Source organism: Meleagris gallopavo, chromosome 10, assembly GCF_905368555.1.
Source record: "Meleagris gallopavo chromosome 10, MGAL_WU_HG_1.1, whole genome shotgun sequence".
NCBI classification, from domain to species: domain Eukaryota; kingdom Metazoa; phylum Chordata; class Aves; order Galliformes; family Phasianidae; genus Meleagris; species Meleagris gallopavo.
In genome coordinates, this window is record NC_139413.1 from 27,620,968 (window position 1) to 27,640,787 (window position 19,820).

A 19,820-nucleotide genomic window follows, 5' to 3' on the forward strand; every position below is an offset into this window, starting at 1 on the left:
CTAAGGGATGCCAGATGTTGTGAAGCAATGGGAGGGCATGACTCTGGGCCAGAGGAGGGTGTTCACGAGGCAGGAAAGAGCCCTGGATTCTGGCCTTCGTTCTTGGGATTATATTTCAATCCATGGTTGTTGAATGTAAAATCCAGAAGAGAAGAGCAAAGACTTGGAAGCCTTGCTGCTGAGGGACACAGCCAGCAGGTACACCTGGGAGGGTGGTGACACCACTGAGATGGCTTCACGAGGCATGGTGACTGAAGCTCCACCCTGTACCATCTTCAGAAAGGTCTCCCCAGGATGGCTGAGAGATCGAAAGAGCCCTGGTCCTGCTGAGTACACAACCCCAGATGGCAAACCACCTGCATCCCTAGACCAGAAAGACTGCTGGCACCTTTTGGAGCTCACATTTTCATGTTTGTAGCCCTCTCAATTTCTGTTTAGGTGCTGGAGTTGAGATTTAACTTCACGGGAGCATTGGTGCCAACCCACTGGTCAGAGTAGCACAGCACACTGCCCTGCTCCCAGCAGCGTGCTTGGGCCTCTGCTTAGTTAGAGAATGCATTCCTGGAAACAAGAGTTTTGTCAGCCTGTGTTTACAAAGTGCTGCATCAAGCCTATCCAGGGGTGGAGCAGAAATTGTTACCTCACCCTACAAGCTTTGCCTTGTGCATGGCTGGGCCCTAGGTGATGTTGACATTGACAGCAGTGCAACACTGCGTGTAAAGTGCGTGCTCAGCACATTGAGGGGGATTCAGCTCAGGAATCTCAAAGAATTCCCACTGCAGTGACAGCTGAGGTGTATTCTGTTTCTCAAGGAATGGCAGAGAGGTGGACAACTCGCACGTTCCCCCCTGTCAGCACCACAAGTGTTTCCATCCACATCATCTCCCTGTGACAGCGCAGTCATCACTGCTGTGTTTGTGCTCAACCTCATGGCTAGACACGGTCCTCCAGGCAAGAGAGAAGAGAGCTGCTCCTTGTCACTGGGAGTTCAGCAGCTCGTGGAAAATACACCACTACCTTTTGCCTTTTTCAAATACTAAAAATGAACTGATTTCAATTTTGAGAATGGAGCCAAAGGAAAAAGAAAAGAAGAATAAACAATTTGGTGCCGAGTTCCATGACATCAACATGAAGATAAAAGAAGAGATGCAGAAGGAAGATAAAGAGATTACAGTATCGGAATTATCACAAATATTGCCAGTAGCAGTGCCTGTTCCAAGGCTGCCTGCCATTTCTCAGTGATAAGATCCAAGTTTTCAGAGTTTTTTTCTGTTTGTGTTGGAAAGCTCCTAGCTATTTTCTGCTGTAGGGTCCAAGATATTCATGCTGAAGGGTTCAGCCATTTCTACAAATGAAATAATAGAAAAATACAAACAAACTTGTTTCTTTGAAAAGTCTTGGTTTAAGTTATGCCCGCTGGTCAACAGCATGCCATCTAACCTTTGAAAACCCAGCCTGATTTAGCCTTCTTACAAATCTCTAAAAGACTATGGCTTGCATATATTTCCTGAGTCTTTGCAGGGGCCTGGCAGCCCCAAGGATGGAAACAACTGTTCTTGATGTGGGACTCAGTGCAACCCAAGCAGTGACCAGCAGGACTGCAGAGCAGCTGAACACATCTTTGTCCCCAGTGCCAAACAGTCTGCGTGACAATGGCACTGGGCTGGGGGGCCCTACAGTCATGAACTGATGGAGTTATGCCTTCAGGCACAACCTTCCAAATAACAGCAAATGTGACACACACTTGGCATTTTAAATTTTTTTCCCCTTCATTTTACTTTTAATTAAAAAAAAAAATCTGTTGTTTTTTTTCAGAAATGTTTTTTTCAGAATTTTTTTTTTCATATTATTCCAAGAAAGGACAAAATAGTGCAAGTAGCATGATATTCTGATCTTAGCAATAATTTCACAAATAGGGTCTTCCTAGTCACGTTTGATCTTTCCATTATATGTGTATAGATAAAAATTCAACTGAATGAGAAGAACCACAGCAGAATGAAGAGGTCAAGAAATGTGAGTTAGAAATTTGCATCCTCTATTTCACAGCATGGGCACATCCTTTCATCCATGAGCATGAGAAATGCTTAATAATGCACATGGTCATGATTCAGGAGAGATATTCAGATATTTCAAAAGCAGCCTGACTCCCATTCACAATTTGCCAGGGTTGCCATCTGATGAACCACATCATTCCTTAACAGAGCTCCCTCCTGAACTGGGTCTATGCTGCATGTGTTATATACAGACAGCATATGTATATATGCACATACATGTATATTTGCACACACATATGGGCTGCTGGAGTAAGGAGAGGTGCTCAGCCAGAGTCAAGCTGGGTTCTATTAACCCCAGACTGCAGCTTTCCTGTACTGTCAGGTCATCGCTCTCTTTACACTGAGATAAATTACGTCTGTTATCTTTCCTCTATTGTGAATGCCTGTTGTAACATCACACTCCTGCAGTGGTTTTGTCTGGGTGATATTCTGCTAGGAGAAACAAGATGTGCTGAGCTGCCCTTATGCCCACTTTTCCTAGTGCAGACTAAGAAAATACCCATCTGGATGGTGCCCATTTTCTCTCTCTAGGGCCAGCAGGAATAGCAAACTTCATGTCCCATCCATTGGCCTCCAGCTCCCATTCTGTGCCATCCCCCCACCCCGTTGTCTTCCTCTTGTGGCAGGGATTTTCTTCCTTACATCAACTCTTGGTTAGAATTAGTAGAAAAGCAGCTGACCTGACAGAAGACCACACTCAAATTGTGGTGACCTGATTGTGCTGCTCATATCAGGCTTTTCCCATCCCGAGCTCTACAGCTGGGCACAATGCTCACTTTGAAATCCCACACCACACACTCCGAAACTACATAACGTGATGGCTTTCATTAAAAATATTATCTGGTGATGATGGTGTTATGGAAAGAACGCTCTCACAGGCACACTTACAGACGGGGGAGGACTGCAGACATTTTTTCCATTTTCTTCACTGGTTGTAATCCATAGGGGAGTGATGGATTAGGTGGGCAGAAGCTGCACTGGGATAGAACTTGGATTTTACAGCCTTATTGGTCATGCCACGTAGATGTGAATATGAACATGTGTAAGGGCTATGGATACAAAGACAGCTATACAAATGCTCTCCCTGTCAGAAATTAATGAAGGATGTTCAAGGGACAGTTGTTTCCAGTGTATAATACATGAAAATATTTAATTTAGTCTTTGCTTTGAGGTTAGAAAGGAGAGCCACAGAGTGTTTCCCAGTTCCTTGGGAGTACCCTGCTGCCTTTAAGGGACTCATGGAGCACAGCTTGCAGGCTGAGCAACCAGCAGAAGGCTGCGGAGGATCCCGTAGGATGCATGAGACAAGCCTTCTGCCTGCTTCACCACTTTTGGAACACGTGTTGTATTGCTTGCAGGTGTGAAGATCAGTATCATCAAGAATTGCCACTTTCAAGGAGATTTTCCAAAGATCAGACCATGCCTTTCCAACTCACAAAGCTCCTGATTTGCTCAGACAGCACAGGGACTTGCCACAAAGTGAAACAAGTACAGCAAGCGGAGGATGCTGCTTTTTTTTCCACAGAGAATTTGGTATTCACGTGGGTCTGTACCTGGATATGTAGTTAGCTTAGAGTTTGGAAAACACAAATTTAGCATCAGTAAAGGAACTTCAGAAAGTACATCAAGAAAGTCATGATCACAACAGAGGGATATATGCAGTGAATTAACCTTGGCTCAGTACATTTTGCATCACGTGCTACAGAAACAGCTTTCTTTTGGTGCTGCCATGTGAAAGAGCTCCTGCAGAGCCATCACACAGTTCTGTTCCCCATGTCGGCACACACTGACCTGTCTGCTTACGCTGTGACAGAAGGACTCTTACTCTCAGCATGAGTTCCTCTTCTTCCCATTCCCTAGCACTTAAATTTCAGATTCGTTTTTTTCCTTTGCTGTTTAGGAAAAGGACATATTTCTAGCATGGCCTCATTTTTGCAAATCTGAATGGCTGAATTATTTATGCCCAAATGCTGGTAGCACAGCAGAGATTTGATCTCTTCTCCTGGCATTTGCATCTCACTATCTCTTCCTCCTCTTTTGGGTGCACCGTGACACAACCACACCTACAGGGCCTTGTCTCTCTTCCTCAAGGCTTATCCCAAAGGAACAGGAGAAGGATTTAACACACAACTGCATCACCATCCAAACACTTAAAGAGCAGCCTGGTTTGAGAGAGCGCTCAGCCTCGGGTTGTTTGTGTGGGCAGCTCTTGGCTGATGTTCCGTGACTCCAACTATCACACCATTTGAATAGCAAAGCATTTTTTAGATATCACATTCGTTTTGTTTTGTTTTTGTTTTTTTTTTTTTTTTTTTTTTCCCCCTGTGGTATTTTGGAGGGAGTCATTTCCTATTTTTCCTTAAAACTCCAGATGTGTGGAAGCTGATCTCGAGGTGGCAGCGATGGTTCCAGGAGGAGGTGGGAGGCAGCACTGTGAGGCTGCAGGGCCAGCAGCCAGCTCTGCCTCCGGGGCTGCCAGGTGCATCATTGGGCTGTGTATGAAAGCCATAATCCTGTTCCATCAGTTACCTTGCCATCAGCAGGATGCTGGCACTGTGGAAGCAGGACAGCTGCCTCATTCATTTCCTGAGGTTAGTTTGTTAACAAGAAATGAAAAGGAGTAAGACTATTTGTAGTGATTTCAAGATTGGGAGTGTGAGTTTGGATGCCTTGGATGGATGGCGATTCAGTGGTTCCAGCTGTTGCCTAGATGGGATAATTTTTTATATGACAAAGTTTACAGAGAGATTTTTCTTTTCAAACATGCAGCTGGGGTCAGAAGTGAAGTTTAAAAAATGTGGGTAATGTAGCCAAGATGTTTGAAAACCACTTGGCTTTTATAACGCAAAACCTTTGTGTCCTCCACTAGTGGATCTAATGAAAAAAAAATCATAAAATGTAATATGAAAATGACTGGTGTTAAGAGCAAATTTGGCTCCCTTCAGCTTCTCTCCCTTTTGGGCCCAGGGAAAATACTCCAACAGAAGTCCAAGAGCCCCAGCATGATGGAAAGAAAATACCTTGTCGTTCAGGTGGCCAATGCTGTCTTAGCCATGGAAATAAAAGATACAGCAGCTTGGAGACGTGTCATTTGGTTCAGTCCTAAACCAGAAGTACTGCACAAGGTACGTGAAAAAGTATCTTATTTTAGAATTGTAAGTCACCTAAAAGAGCAAAAGCCAAGGATGAATAGATAAGGCATTTGTGTATTCTATTTATTCAACCCAAGCACAAAGGCTTGGAGCACAAGTCCTGAGGGAATGGGGACTGTTCAGTCTAGAGCAGAGGAGGCTCAGGGGAGACCTCATTGCCCCCTACAACTCCTCCACAAAGGAGGTTGGGGTGAGATGGGGGTTGGCCTTTGCTCCCAGGGAACAGCAATAGGGCGAGAAGTGACGGCCTCATGCTGTGTCTGGGGAGGGGCACATTGGGTATTAGGAGAAATTTCTTCTCCAAAGAGCGGGTGTGCACCAGCACAGGCTGCCCAGAGGGTGGTGGGGTCACCATCACTGGGGCGGTTCCAGGGCTGTGGGGATGTGGTACTGAGGGATGTGGGCAGTGGACATGGGGGGGGGTGGGCTGGGGGATCTTCGAGGTTCCTCCAACTTTAAAGCTTCTATGAAATCCATTAATTCATGTAAGCCTGGTGGCAGGGAGTGGGGCCTGGGCATTGCTGTGCTGAACTGCCGGTGCGTGGGAAATGTCAGGAAATCAACCATGAAAAGTGGCCAAAACTCCATGTATAGACATTTTCTATCGCGTGAAACAACATGGAAGCTGTACCAACGGTGTTTTGTACGCCAGGCACGGACCGTGTGCAGTACCTGGCGGCCACGAGGGTCGCACGAGGCACGGAGATGTGAGGCCACCCAGCCGGGTTCCGGTGCTGACGGGTCGTTAATTCGTGGGATGCTCTGCTCCAGGACATCCGCGCGCCGCCACCGAAAGATTCACCTCCGCAGTGAGCCTCGGAGCATCTCATCGCTGCAGATGTGTTTAAAACTGCGCAGACCCTCGAGGCTTTGACACGAGGCGAGGTGAGGCCCGCAGGGCTGGCGCTCGGCCTCGGGGTGCCGGAGGGGAGGAGGCGGGTCTTCGGACGGGAGAACTCTGATTTAAAAAAAGGAAAATCAGAAGTAAATACAAACGCGCGTGGAGATGTCCGCCTCGCAGCGCCGCGCGGAGCCGCGCTCGCTCTCCCGGCCCGTGCCGTGCACAGCTCGCTCCGATTCCGTTCCGCTCCGCGGGCTCTTCGGGCGGGCAGCAGCGGGGGGCGGCGGCCGAGGGGAGGGGACGGGACGGGACGGGACGAGACGGGACGGGAGGAGGGGTCCGGCCCCGCGCTGCCCCCGCCCGCAGCGCGCGGCTCCAGACGCCTCCCTCGTCTCGCCTCTCCCCGCCGCGGCTCCGCCGCTCCCGCTCCTCCTCCGCTCCGCACTTTGCGTCTCTCCGCCGCCGCTCTCAGTCCCCGCAACCGGGCGCGGGGCGCAGCGCTCTCGGAGCCGCCGTCCCCCGCATGGCGGCCGCCCCGCGGCCCTAGCCGAGCCCCGGCCGGGGCGGGAGCGGCGTCGCGGCGCGGAGAGGAGCGGAGCTGAGCGGGGGAAGCGGCGCCCTCGGCTCTCCCGCGGCGGCAGCATGGCGCGGGGCGGAGGGAGGCTGGAGGCCGCCGCTCGGGGCCGCCGCCCGCGGGGCCGGGGAGCGCTGGGCCTCCTGTGCCTGGCAGCGCTGTGCGGGCTGGGCGCCGCCGAGGCGGAGTTCTCCATCCTGGAGGAAGCGCAAGTTCTGGCCACGCAGATGAGGAAGCTCGCCACCGAGGAGCTGGGGGTCGTCACCATGCAGGTACGGCCCGGCCGCCTCTGCCCGCTCCCGCCCGCCTGGATCGCCCTGCCTCCTCCCTCCGGGTTTTGCCCTTCCTTTCTTTCTTCCTTCCCCCCCCCCCCCCTTTTATTTTTCCCCCTGGTTCTTCCCTTCTTTGCAAACTTTCCCTCCCTTTGTGCCGGCCCGGCGCTGCGTGCCGCCATCCCGGTGCCCGCGCGGCACAAAGAGCGCAGCCCCCCCGTCCCCCCGGGCATCCCGCCCCGAGCGCAGGTGGGGACGGAGAGGGGCTCTGGAAAAAGAACCGTCGGTGGCAAATGCGGCTTTGAAAGGCTCCGAGCCGAAAGGGCGATGAGCAGCGGGGGTCTCTACCCAAATGGCCTTTGATCTCCTCCGAACCGGCTCCGTTCTGTCACCTCGAGGCAGCGGCGTGTCGCGCTGTCCGGGCAGCGCCGTGCTGCCTCGTGTCCTCGATGCTGAGATGACGCGAATGCGAGTGATTCCGCTCGCAAGGTGGATTATTGCTATGCCGACTGCAGGAAAGTCACTTTTCCCCGCGCCGTGCGTGCATATGTGTGTGTTTCTCGGGGATAACGTAACGGTGGGGTCTCTGCTCAGTGCAGATTAAATCAGGGTAACTGTATCGCTGAATCTGCCTCGGGTGCATTCAGAAAACAAAACAAACCCAACCAGCTAAACAAAGAAAATCACAGCTCCCCGAACTTGATCAGGGTCGTGGCTGACACATATTGGCTGGACGGGGCTCCGAGCACCTGATGGAGCTGTAGGTGTCATTGCAGAGTGCGACCAGATGGCCTTTAAAGGTCCCTTCCAGCTCAAACGATTCTGTGGTTCGCTGTTGTCTTACACAAGGCAGCTTTGCAGACAAGCACAAGGTTACCTCCCTGCAATACTCCAGTGAACCTTCCTCCTAAGGATGGTGCTGGTTGCAGCCATCTGGGTGCCAGTGCACAGGGATGCACGTAATGTGAAAGCACCATGTTTACCATCAGTTGGATTTTTAAAGCCCCAAAGTAATTGAATGCGGTGAGACCGGTAGTTAAACTCTGAAAACCCTTTTCATACTGAGCTCTATTTTTATATGCTTAATATTTTGGCTGCCTTAGCTCCCATCAAACTAATGCGCAGCCTGTGCTTTCCTCTCCTCTGTAACATTATTACAGCTGTTTAAGATTAAAACCCAATGAAAACGAACCACCCCTGATTTTTGAAGCTGCTTTGCTGACCTCCTACAGTAGAACAAAAAATGTTATGACATGTGTCACTGCAGCTTGTGGTTCGTGCTTGATTTTAGGGTTGAAGTTGCCCAAACCTGCCCGGACTGGTGCAGTTACCACTCTCTGCCTGTGCAGAGCTATGGAGAGCGTGGTGCTGTGGGACCATCGCCTGGTGCGAGCAGGTGCTGAGGGATAAGGGTAGGATTCTGGGGAAATTGAGAGCACTTTTGTGCTTTGGTTGGTTATAAACCTATGGGCATTGCCCTGGTTTTGAGGTGATGTGGAGATAGGTCTGAAATCAGGAGGGACTGGTGAGAGCACAGAGGTGGGGGATGCCAGCGGCTGTGATGAGCAGGTGGATGTTGGAACCATCTAGAATTAGGAGATGGAATGAGTGTAGATGGCTTTGAGAGGGAGAGGCAGGTGTCTGTGGGTTAACACTTGTCATCTGGAGCTCTATTTAGTTTTGTGAGTTGTACAGGAGGAAGCACCAGGACTGAATGCTCCTCTTGCACACTGCTTTCATGCTCTGGTCCTGCTCAGCTCAGCTCCTATCTTATGTTCTGGTGGTGGGCAGGAGGTGGTGTCACTTTCACTAAAATGGGGCAGAACTGTAGGAGAGAGTTTTGAGGACGGGTGGGTCTGGGTTGGAGGTGGGGAGGAGACATCCAATGAGAGATGGAGCAGGTGGAAGTGATTGCTTACATAGAGGGAAGGTGAGGGGCTGGTTTGGGTGTGCTTGAGTCATACAGTCTGGAAACAGAGAAAACTGGAGACGGAGCTTCCAGAGCAGATGTTAGAGGAGTGAGTGGAAGAGGTAGGAGGAGAACCCCCAAATGTCTGAGCCTTAAATGCCTGTGCAGAGGGGTGGGGTGTAATGGGTTTGGAATTGGGGGATAAACAATACATTGGGTTTCTGCTAGAGCAAGAAACATCTTGTCTGTGCAGCATCTACTTCCTGCAGCGTGTTCTTCCTCTGCCAGTATTTCACATAGTTAGCACAGCAGTAAGACGAGCTGAGTGTTTTTAAGCTAATTGCATTACTTTTTGTAGTTGAGAGAAGTGAGGTGTGTGTTCATCTGCACTGTAACACAGGCTGAAGCTACAGGAGGAATGAGGATGGGAGATTCCTGATGCCAGCATCGCTCTGACCGTTGTTTTTGGCACTTACATCACAGCTCTCTATTTATAGACACATGCATGAGCATGCTGATGCTGTATCTGACTCTTGCTTTTAAGTAGTGCTTTCTTTTCTCGTACCTGCAAGTACTCCAAGTTCATATATAAACTTATTCCTTTCATGGTGCTGCATGGAGCAGCTAGGATAGTGTAAGATGGGGGACAGCTTGTGGGATGCATCGTCGGCTGAGTGTGCTGCACACAAGGTATGTATCCAGAGACAGCACCCGTGTGCCACTGCTTCCTGCTGTGTGCTGCAGCTCTTGGTGCTGCTCCCATGAGAGCACTTAAATGGAATCCATCAATTGTCTTGCTATATTGCACCAGTTAATTGTTCCTGCTATGATGGTTCTGCAAAAACTGAGGTTAATGGCAGTGCTGTAGCTGAACATCACATGCATTGTGGTGGGAGTGGTGTGTGTGCATGTATGCCCATCTTTCTGTGCTTAATCAGAGTGATCTGCTTGAGTTTCTCCCCAGAGTTCATCAGCATTGCACCCTAATTAATCAGAAACAGCTGCACCATTTTTATTCCTCGAGTGCCGGAGTGTGGGAGGAGAAACCTTTGCTGGGCATGTGGGTAAATGAAGCGACAGCAATGCAGAAGAAATCTGCCATTTTAAGCTGCAGCATTATTGTTATAACTGCAGCAGTCCTATACTCAAGAGATGAAATCCAAGAGAAGAGAGTTCTTTTCTTTGCAGCGAGCTCACACACTGTTGTTTGCTCTGTGGAGAGAACACATGTAGAGAAGCAGGGCTGGAAGCAGCAGCAGAATGCAGTACTTTGCAAGGTGACAGCAGCCCTGTGGTTATCAGAAGTATTTTAGTTTGGTAGCAGACTTCACCTTTGGAAGATGATTTGCAGTCACATCTCTGCTGGAGCCTGAGCAGCAGAGCTGCCTTTTGTTATTCAGTAGGCTTGGTGTGAAATAGCCTCATGTCTTGGCTCACTGATGGTTGGAGCCTGGGAAGGAGGAGCTCAGGTGGCAGGCAGGCTGTAGTTTGTTCTCCTGGACAGAGACATCACTCAGTAGTAATTAACAATTAAAGGGCGCTTTATACTGAAATTATAGCAAAATTGATGGTTGTCGTGACCTCATCTAACAGTGGAATTTCCCTCAGCTCCATTACCTGGCCAACCTCTGCCTGGTTTCTCCAACACATTTGAAATTACAGAGGAGACTCATGCAGCCAAAGTTCTTTTCCTTGTGAGGTGAAGGCAGAAAGAGAATGAGTAAAATATTTTGTGAGTGTTTGGTTTGTTTCTGGTATGGTTGAACCCTCTGATGGGCGCAGGGCAAGGTGAGAACTGTTGAGCTGCCCCTTTTGGATAGCGCCGGGCACGGTAACATCTCCACCCACAAAGTGGGGATGCGGTGCTTTTGGGGAGAGTTGAAAGGATCAGGCAATGCTTTGAAGATGAAAAGTGCTGTTAAGTGCTTCTATAACTTTCCAGCTACACACTGATGTTTCCAGTCAGATAGTAACCAAAGTTTTAAGCCCAGAGGGGCTTTGATATTTTGAAGACAGCTCTGCCACCTTCATCCTCTGCACCTCATGAAGGAAGCGGGGCTCTTCCTCACCATGTGTTGGTTGGAGGAAACAAATGTATTTTGACTGTGAAAATAGCAGTTTGATGCCCGTTTTTGATGCCCTTGCTTCCTCGCTGTGGATTTTGTTATTTTTCTTTTAATGTTAATACTTGCTCAGATGCCGTAGCAGTGCGTAAAAGCAACAAACAGTGCAGCACATGCTTCTCCAGGTTGGCTGGCAGACACGCTGTGTTTATTTTGCTACTAACTTGTCCAGCCATGTGTTTTGCAAGATGAGCAGATGGCACAGAACACCACCATGCTGCAGAGATGTCCTGGGGCTCAGGGGGAGGCTGACTTGCCTCCTTCCTCTGGAAAACCTGTAGGGATTTCTGGGTGATGGCAAGGAGTTACAGCCACAAGAGCTGTTTGCCCATATAATCACTTTGGAAATGAACACTGGCAGAATACAAATAATGTATATATTTATAGTGGGATGGTCTTCTGGTTAGCAACAGTGGATTTACAGTCTGAAAGAGAGAAATCCCATTTCAGGCTGCACTGCAGACCAGCTCAAGTACCAGAACTGCAGTTCATCACTCTGAAAGAGGAATTTTGCATGCTTCTACCCTTCTGTCCATGAGCATTTTGCATAGAAAACTGATTCCCTTTTGTTCTTGTTTTCAGGTTGTTTCAAGATTGTGGAATTGAAATGCAATAGGGGGGGGGAGAAACAAAACAACAAACTAAGGAAGGCTGACTAATGTTTGAGTAGAATTATTCTTATTTTTTACATTTGGCAGTGTTGCTCAGTTTAGTAACAATTAAGGAGCAGAAACCAGTGGTGCATCTCATCTGTTTGACGTGATGATGTCCTGGTCCAAATCCAGCTCTGACAGACACTGCGAAAGCCCAAGACTGCAGCAGTTTTTCATCCTGTTCCACCTGGATTCCTTTTTTCCAGCATGAAACGTTTCAGAAAGGCAGGGAGAGGTGCAAGTGGAAGGGCAGAAGAGCAGTCGGACACGGGAGATGCAATTGGAATGTTTAATTCGGCTTTGAGCCGCTCCTTCAAAGCTCTGAGGCATCGTCAGTGGTGTAAGCTGTGCTGCATTTGCTTTTGTGCTTTGCAGAGTGACATTTTGCTTCAAACAGGGGGAACACAGCTGTCCTGTGCAGATAAAAGGTGCTGGATGCCACATGGCAAGGTGGGCTGGTAGATAATGAGCTGTTCCCTGCTGAGGGACCCTGCGCAGGGACAGGGTTCTCATTAGCATGAAGGCATCCAGGTAAGCCACGAAGCACTGGGGCTCTCACAGCCGTGGCAGAGCTGATAACACACATGTTAGGATGGCAGGGAGGTCAATACAGTGTGTATGTTAGCCAACTTCTTTCTTTGCTTCATTCAGTGGAGGAGAGGTTGGTGCCTGATGGTTGTAGTGCAGCAGGAACTCCAGCACTCACTATTTTCATCAATTATCAGTGAAGAGATTGGCAAAAAAAAAAAAAAAAAATCAGAATCTTATCAGTTCTGCACACTCATATGCAAGTGTCCAGCTGAAGGGAGTGTCCTCTATTCCCTATTTCCTTTGCCACACCATAGCTGGAGCTCACATGGCTTTGACAGCAGGCTGGTGGGCTGACAGCCTGCTGCATGTTGGGGCTCGAGGGAGCTCATAACAGCTGGGTGAACGTCCTGGTGGTGGTGGGTTTGTGTGTGGTTGGGTAGGAAAATGATCACTTTTGGATTTTTCTAAACGTGGCTGATAGAAGTCAACATTTAAGTAACTTATTTGATATGTCAGTTTTGTGTCTGCATGTCAGAGACTCCTGCAGTTCTAGCTAGTTGCTGTTCTATCCCTTCTTGTTCAGTAAGATTAATACAGGATAAACTGTGAGATTATGAACTTCAGAGCATCATAAAAAGCAGAGTGTTCTGCTGTCAGCATTTCCCTGTAGCTCGTTTTTGTCACATAACATGTGGTGTTAATGGACTCTGTAAGGGTGCTCTCTTTCCCATGGAAAACTGAGTTTAGTAATATTGGTATTTATCCAGTGGCTGTTATAAGATGTGACTTTTGTAGTAGAAAGTAGAGAATGTGCCGAGGCATGGCTGGAATCCTGTGTTATGTGAATTCCAGTCTGATCCATGTTTCTGTAAGGTACTGTTCTGCCTGTGAATTTACAAAGGAAATCTGAGCTGATTTTGAAACAGTGGTGTCACAAATCAATAACAGCCATTCCTGATGCCATAAAAAGTTTTACTGGCACCACTTTTATCAGCTGTGGGTAAGGTCTCTGTAGAGACTCCCAAGTGATTTTTGCAAAAGTCTATTTGCACGTTTCCAATCGTTAGTTAAAACAAACTATTACATCTCCTTTTGCCAGCTTCTCAGCCAGAAGCAGCTGATAAAACCAACTTTTCACTGGTGTCATTTCCCTTCGAGTGCACTGTTCTGCTCTGCTTTGACTGTGTGGTTCGAGGCTGTGGCCACTCTGCTGGCAGGGAGAAAAGCCACACCACGCTGCTGAGAAAAGCTGTGGTGTGACTCTGAGCAGTTCTGTGGGGCTGCCTGGAGCACTTTGTCCGTTTTTGGCCCTCTTCTGCACATACTGCTGCGATGCAACAGGCATTTTTGGCTATGCTAAGGGTCGATACAGGTGAGAATAAGGCTGGAGGAAAAAGGCTCTGGAAGAAACACATCTGGCAGTTCCTGTAAAGGCGCCTGGGGGTGGGACTCCTCAAGGGGAGGTGGTGTGCATTTGCTCTGGTAGGGTTACTGGAGGGTTTCTGTGCCAGTTCTGTGCATTCTAGACCAGGAACGTGTTGTAATTCTTAAATTTTATTATTTTTTAATTTTGGGGAAAATTGTCTCTGAGTCTTCATCCCGTGTCAGACCCGAGGGTGTTGAGCATCCTGAGAGAATGTGATGGAACCACACCAAAGGGACTGGGTGCTTTTATCACCTCCCATCTCTAATTCAGCTCCCGGGTCTCTTGCTTTCCGCAAAGGAACTATTAGAAATATTTCCTCTTGGGTTGTGCTTTCCCCTCGGAGGTAACGTTGAGCACAGCCAAGGGAAGTGTTTGTGGTGCTGGAGCAGAGGGGAGCAGGGATGGATTCCCACACAGCTGTATGGGGTGGGAGCTGGCTTCCCAGAGCGAGCCAGGGGTTGCCCTTCTGAGTCCTGATCCTTTGGTGGTGGCTCTTCAGATGCTGTGATTGTGGGAGGCTGCCAAGGAAAGCACAGGTAAATTACTGCATTGAAAAATTTTGTTAGATAATGGCAATTTCTAGATAAAGTTATTTTCTAGCATTTAGAGGCTTCTGAGATCTGCTTTGCCTTTTGTTTGTTTGAGAAGATGGGAATCCAAAACACGTGGGCTTGGAGCAGGAGGTCTTACAGCAGGCTTTCCTGTTGTGTGCATGTAGTGTTGGTACTGAAACAAAGGGTGAGTTAGTGGAGCATCTTGGCTTTAACCAAATGAGCAGAGAGCTAGCACTTTACCAACTTCTTACACGAGTAGGTAGTGATTGGACACGTGGAATAGCTTTAAGCTAAAAGAGGGGAGATTGAGCTTAAATGTTAGAGGAAATAGTTTGTTCAGAGGGTGGTGAGGCCTCGCACTGCTGCCCAGAGCTGTGGGTGCCCATCCCTGGAGGTGCCCATAGCCATGGGTGGGCCCTGGGCTCCTGAACGGGGGGTTGGAGCCCAAGCTGTCTGGCATTCTGGGCTTGTAGGTTATCTTCCCTTCTTTTTTCTCCCTAGTACCGAAGTCATAGGGGGTGCCTGGCTTTCGATTTTGGAGACCTAAATGCTGTTTGGAGGAAAAGCAGCATCCCTCATTGTGGTGAGGGGCGTAAAGCAAAGGAGGAATGGCCACTTCATTGCATCATTGATGGCAGCCCTGGTGTGTGCTCCAGGCCCTCAGGCACAGCATCATGGACTGTATGCTCAACAGAGGCCATGCCAACGCTTTGAAGACAGAATCTTTGTGTTGTGTGAAACGTACATGGAAGATGCTTATTTTAAGGGTAGCACCTTCAGCAGTTTCAACAATGAAAGGGTATTGAGTTTAAACCTGTTACAGCTGTGGTGCAGGTATTCAGACACCCTGGGCAGGAGGAAGGCTGGTTGGTCAGGCATCTGTTTTTAAACTGTGAATTTCAAAGTCTTTGGTCTGCTAGATTAAAATTAGCAAGTGTTATTCCTGGACACACAGCGGCCTGTGTTTTGTGTGTGGGAGGCTGTGATTTAAAATAAGTAAATACAACATATTTGGGAAAAGTTTCTAAATACATTGCAGGAGGAGGATGAAAACTGCAAACATCAAGTTATTTTAGCTTTAGGTTAGTTTCACCAGTGTCCAGTTTGCAAGTGTAAAACTGAGGGGATTGGGAAGCCTGCCCTCCATCCTGAATTAAACTCAGCTGCCCCTGTAGGCTCTTATTGCAACAGTTTTACTCAGCTTTTAATATTTTGGATACTGACCTACTGATGCTATGCTGTATTTCTGTTAAAATACAGTGTAGTAGCAGGTAGCTAGCTGAATGTAAGCCACCAGTTACTGATTTCTCTTTGGTAAGAAGTCGAACCAAATGAATTTTAAAATGCTTTTTCACCACGTTGCCACATAAATGTTATTTTGCCCCCCCTTCTCTTATTTATGTGTTTGGTAAATTGTTAACTGTGAGTCTGGCCATGGCAACCTCAGACTTTCAAATGCTTCTTTCTCACGTGTGTCTAAGAGTAAAATATCAGCCTCCAAAAGTGAATGAGAAGCAACATCAATTAGCACAGCTTTCAGTGTTGGAAAAGGAGGATTTCTTTGCAAGGAGCAGAGGTGCAGAGCTGTTTTGAGAGAAGAAGGGAAGATGCAGAGGCAGAGCCTGCAAGAAACGAATACGTGCAATGGGAATTGTTTGTTTGAGAAGTGCAGCCTGCTGCATTGTGCTCTTTGCTTCGAATGTGTCATCTGATTGATTTATTGCAGTTGAAAATGCGTGCTATGAGTGAAAAGAATAACCAGCTAGGATGAGATAATGCAGTCATTACGAATTCTAGCAGAGGAGCTGCATTGTTTTGGGTTTCTTTGAAAATGTAATAGAAGCTGATGCCACCTCTGAGCCGAGTTATCATAGAAACATAGAATGGCCTGGGTTGAAAAGGACCGCAGTGATGCTCTGGTTCCAACCCCCTGCTATGTGCAGGGTCACCAACCAGCAGACCAGGCTGCCCAGAGCCACATCCAGCCTGAGTTATGTGAGAGCAGCTGGGCTTAGTAGTGCATGGTGTGTAGCTGGGGCTCATTCAGGCTCTTGGCTGATTCTTATTAATCTGTGTTTTGGTAGTTTTGATACCAAAAATATGAGTTCTTGTGTGTCCATGGCCTCAGGAGACAAACTTTGACCAGTATGGAAGTGTAGGTGGTGAGTTGCGTTCCCACAGCATGGTACTTGTTAGCACTGAAGGTGCAGCAGGGCTGGATGTCTGCTGCCTTCCTGCAGGTGCATGGATGGACAGAGCTGCTCTGCCAGGACCAGGGAAAAGGTGGCTGAAATGGATCCCTGGTGGTGTGCACCTGATGGGAGGTTTCCCTGCAGGGCTGACAGGGAGCTGGACTGATGCCTGGGGCTGCAAATCTACAGACCCAAAGGTCTGCACTGTGCTGTCTGTGTGACAAAAGGCAGCAATTTCACAGCCATCCACTCCATCCCTGTGTCTGTAATGAGGAATAGGACTACGTTTTTTGCTGCTGCTGCTGCAAGGAGACGATGTTTGGTTTTAAAAACAGCTGCATTCACAGTCTGTTTGGGAGTCCCGCTCTGAAAAAAGGTCAGAGCCAGTCTGATTGCCTGCATGTCCCAAAATATATTACAAATATTAAAATCTTGTTATAGCAAGTCTGCGGGCTGGTGGTGTGGCTGGCTGCAGATCAGCAAAGGCTGGCATGTGAAGCTGGAGGGAAGCCATAGCCACACTGGTGGAGGCTGTCAACTTGTGGCATTGCTTTGATGCAGGAAATAAAAAAGATGTGTTCTTTCCTTTTCCTCTTTTGGCTGACAAAAAAAAAAAAAAAAAAAGCCTGCATTTTCCCAGGGCTGGCAGGAATGTGAATCTACCTGACTGAGTGATTCAGATTCCTGGGAGAGTCTGAGCCCCTGTGAGCAAAGGAAGAGGAGAAAAAGATAGGAAGGGAAATATAATGGAGAAGGTAGACCAAATAGCTGATTACTGCTTTGGTTTTGGTGAGAGCAGAAGCAAACACTGAGGAACAAGTGGCATCTCACCAGTTCATCTGGAGCAGCCAGAGAGAGCAGCATCTGCATCAGACTTCTTCTGCAGCTTCCCAGTGGCAGTGAGATGATGCTGTGGAGCTTCCCCAAAACCTGTCCTGCATAGCAGGCTGGGCTGGACCAGGTATTTTGGCTGTGCCTCTCCAGGATATGGCACTGGCAGGTGCAGGTGGAAACCCAGAGGGGTCTTGGGATGATGAGAAGTGACTGGAGCAGGGCAGGAGACCCCAACATCTGCCCTCTTTTCCACTGTGCCCAATGGTACAGGTCAGTGAGAAGTTGGTAAAGCACTTCAAGAAGGCGTGGGTGGGAGACAGGGACTGCGCAGGTGACTTCTAGCCTGGGAGATATCAGTGCTCCCTCAGTTTGAATGATGTGAGCTGGGGTTTTAAGTGACACACCTGTAACCCCAAGGAGGCAGAGGGTGCTGTTATCCTCACAGCATCACATTTTGTGCAGGTAAGGTCTCGGGACCTGACTCATGCGGTTCATTTCCTACCTAAATGGCACTGAATGCAGTGGGATCGTGGCTGGAGGTGCCCATGTGTCACCAAATAAAGAAGTGAAAGCATTAAAGCTCACCAAGTACAGCTCTGGCTGTCGCTTGTAGCTACCAGCCCTATTTGAGTAATAGTACAGAGGAGTTACGAAGCGTTCCCAGCTACTCATTTAAAACCCCAATTTCCTAGTAATAAACTTAAAAATCTTATTGTGCAGCCGAGTTAGTGACTGAATCTTCACTTTATAATCTCTTTATAAAAATGTATGCACATTAACAGGACGTATTTAATAGACACACTGCCTGGATGAAAGGGCGCTTTGTGGAAGGAGGCTTTTGTGCATTTTTGGATCTCTCAGCAATTCCTGCAGAGCTTCCCAAGTCTGGCTGACACAGAATGGCAGAGGAAAAGACCTTCTCACTTTCAGCTTGAATGGAGAATAATGGGGAGCGAGAGGGAAGGGGGAGGAACCCCGGCTCGGCAATGCAGAGGTGATTGGTATTGGCACTCATGAGCCGAGCATTTCACACTTTCAGTCCTTCCTACCCCCAGCTGGGGCTTTGCATTTGCAATGAGCTCGCTGCTCTCCTGCCAGTAAAAGTGGGTCTGAGTCAACAACAGCTTCCCAGCGCAGGGAAACTGAGACAACTTTTCACAGTCCAGGTAGTCCCTTTTTTCTTTTTTATTAAGTCCAAGAATTAGTTAGGTTCATCTGTAGTGGCCTTTTCACCAGAACAGCATTTTATTGTGTTTTTTTTTTTTTTTTAATTGAGACCCGATGTTGTCTTTCATCTTCTATTTAATCCATCAGCTGGATTTTGGTATTTTTCATATCCATGGTGTACCACTGATTCTTGGCAAGGGAATGGTTTTCTTTCACAAAAAATGAGGTTGTGAGCTCACAAATCCCTTCAGTTTGACCTTGCAAATGTCTTCATGAGAGCAAGAACCTAGTGGGCACAGTATTAAGTTTCCACTTTCATTCATGAACTAGAGTAGTTTCTCACACATCAGCACTGGTCTAACTTCATATCATTTTTCTCTTCTTTTAAAGTCAGCCCTGCCTGTCACTTTCCTGGAGTTCACTAAAGCCTCTCTGGACTCATCCAGCCTCTGTGTGTCTGCTGATACATCAGTGCATCTGTGTTCACTTCTTGTGGCTGCCGTGATGTCTCAATGAGTTTTCATCCATGCCTTCCATGTGGGCTCACAGTGGGGTGACCTCAGGTATTGCTTCAGATTCTGAGGAGTCCCAAAGAATCATCAAGAAAGAGCAAAATTAGGTCAGTGTCTGGCTTGAGCCAAGGGTCTGCTGTTGTCCCAAAGCACAGAGCAGTTGTGACGTGGCTGGGAGAAATCTGGGATGCACTGAGGTAATGCAAGGAAGCTTGAAAGCATTAAACCAAAGAATGTTGCAGGAGGAGCATACGTAGCCAAAATGAATGTAAATCCGGAGGTGCAGGTGTAGTAAACTGGGCTCTCTCTGTGTTCCTGGATAACATAAAGGCTATCTCTCAGGATAAGGAGGCATTCAAGGCCAGGCTGGATGTGGCTCTGGGCAGCCTGGGCTGCTGGTTGGCGACCTGCACATAGCAGGGGTTGGAACTGATGAGCACCGTGGGCCTTTGCAACCCAGGCCATTCTGTGATTCACAGAAGTTACAGGGTTGGATAGCAAGCCTCCATACAATTATCTAATATACTGCTGTGCTCATTGCTTAGTGGAATATTGAAGAGTCCCACTGTTTGCTGAGGTTGTACTGTGAAAAATAATAAGCACGCAGGTTCTGCAACTTTTAATTTTTCATTAATTTCTTTCCATATTGAGCAGAGTGGAAAGCAGGAAGGACTTTAAGTGAAGGCTTTGCTTTTCATTTACTTCAGCTTCTTTAAGGGACAGCTAGTTGAATACTGAACTGAAAATCAGGTTCCTGGTTTGTCGGGTGCCTATTTCTCACAAAGAATATGTATTTTTACAGCTACTGCATGCTTTGCAGAATGGGATAACAAATGTTCAGTATTTTGCATGAGAAAAAGCCCACTATTATTGTTATTTTATTTTTGGTGACTAAATACTGAAACAGGAAATGACCCCAGACACAGTTTCCATGACTCCCTGTCACTTGAATCCAGTTTTCAAGAAGATGAAAGGCCAGAGCAGCCTTTTGATAGCAAGCAGCTAATTGGGAGGCTGATAGAGGCA

The 19,820-nt window shown here is 47.9% G+C and overlaps 1 protein-coding gene across 2 annotated transcripts in view; it reads left to right on the forward strand.

The window, feature by feature from the left end:
- The first annotated feature begins 6,381 nt into the window (after nt 1-6,381).
- The window catches only part of CACHD1 (cache domain containing 1), a 92,387-nt gene continuing 78,948 nt past the window's right edge, over nt 6,382-19,820 (forward strand). For both annotated transcript variants that reach the window (XR_014885304.1, XM_085231947.1), the window contains exon 1: nt 6,382-6,893. Coding sequence is in view for 1 of the 2 variants with exons in the window: in XM_085231947.1 (XP_085088073.1) it covers nt 6,690-6,893 (204 nt within the window). In the remaining variant the exon portion in view is untranslated. The remainder of the gene's footprint in view (nt 6,894-19,820) is intronic.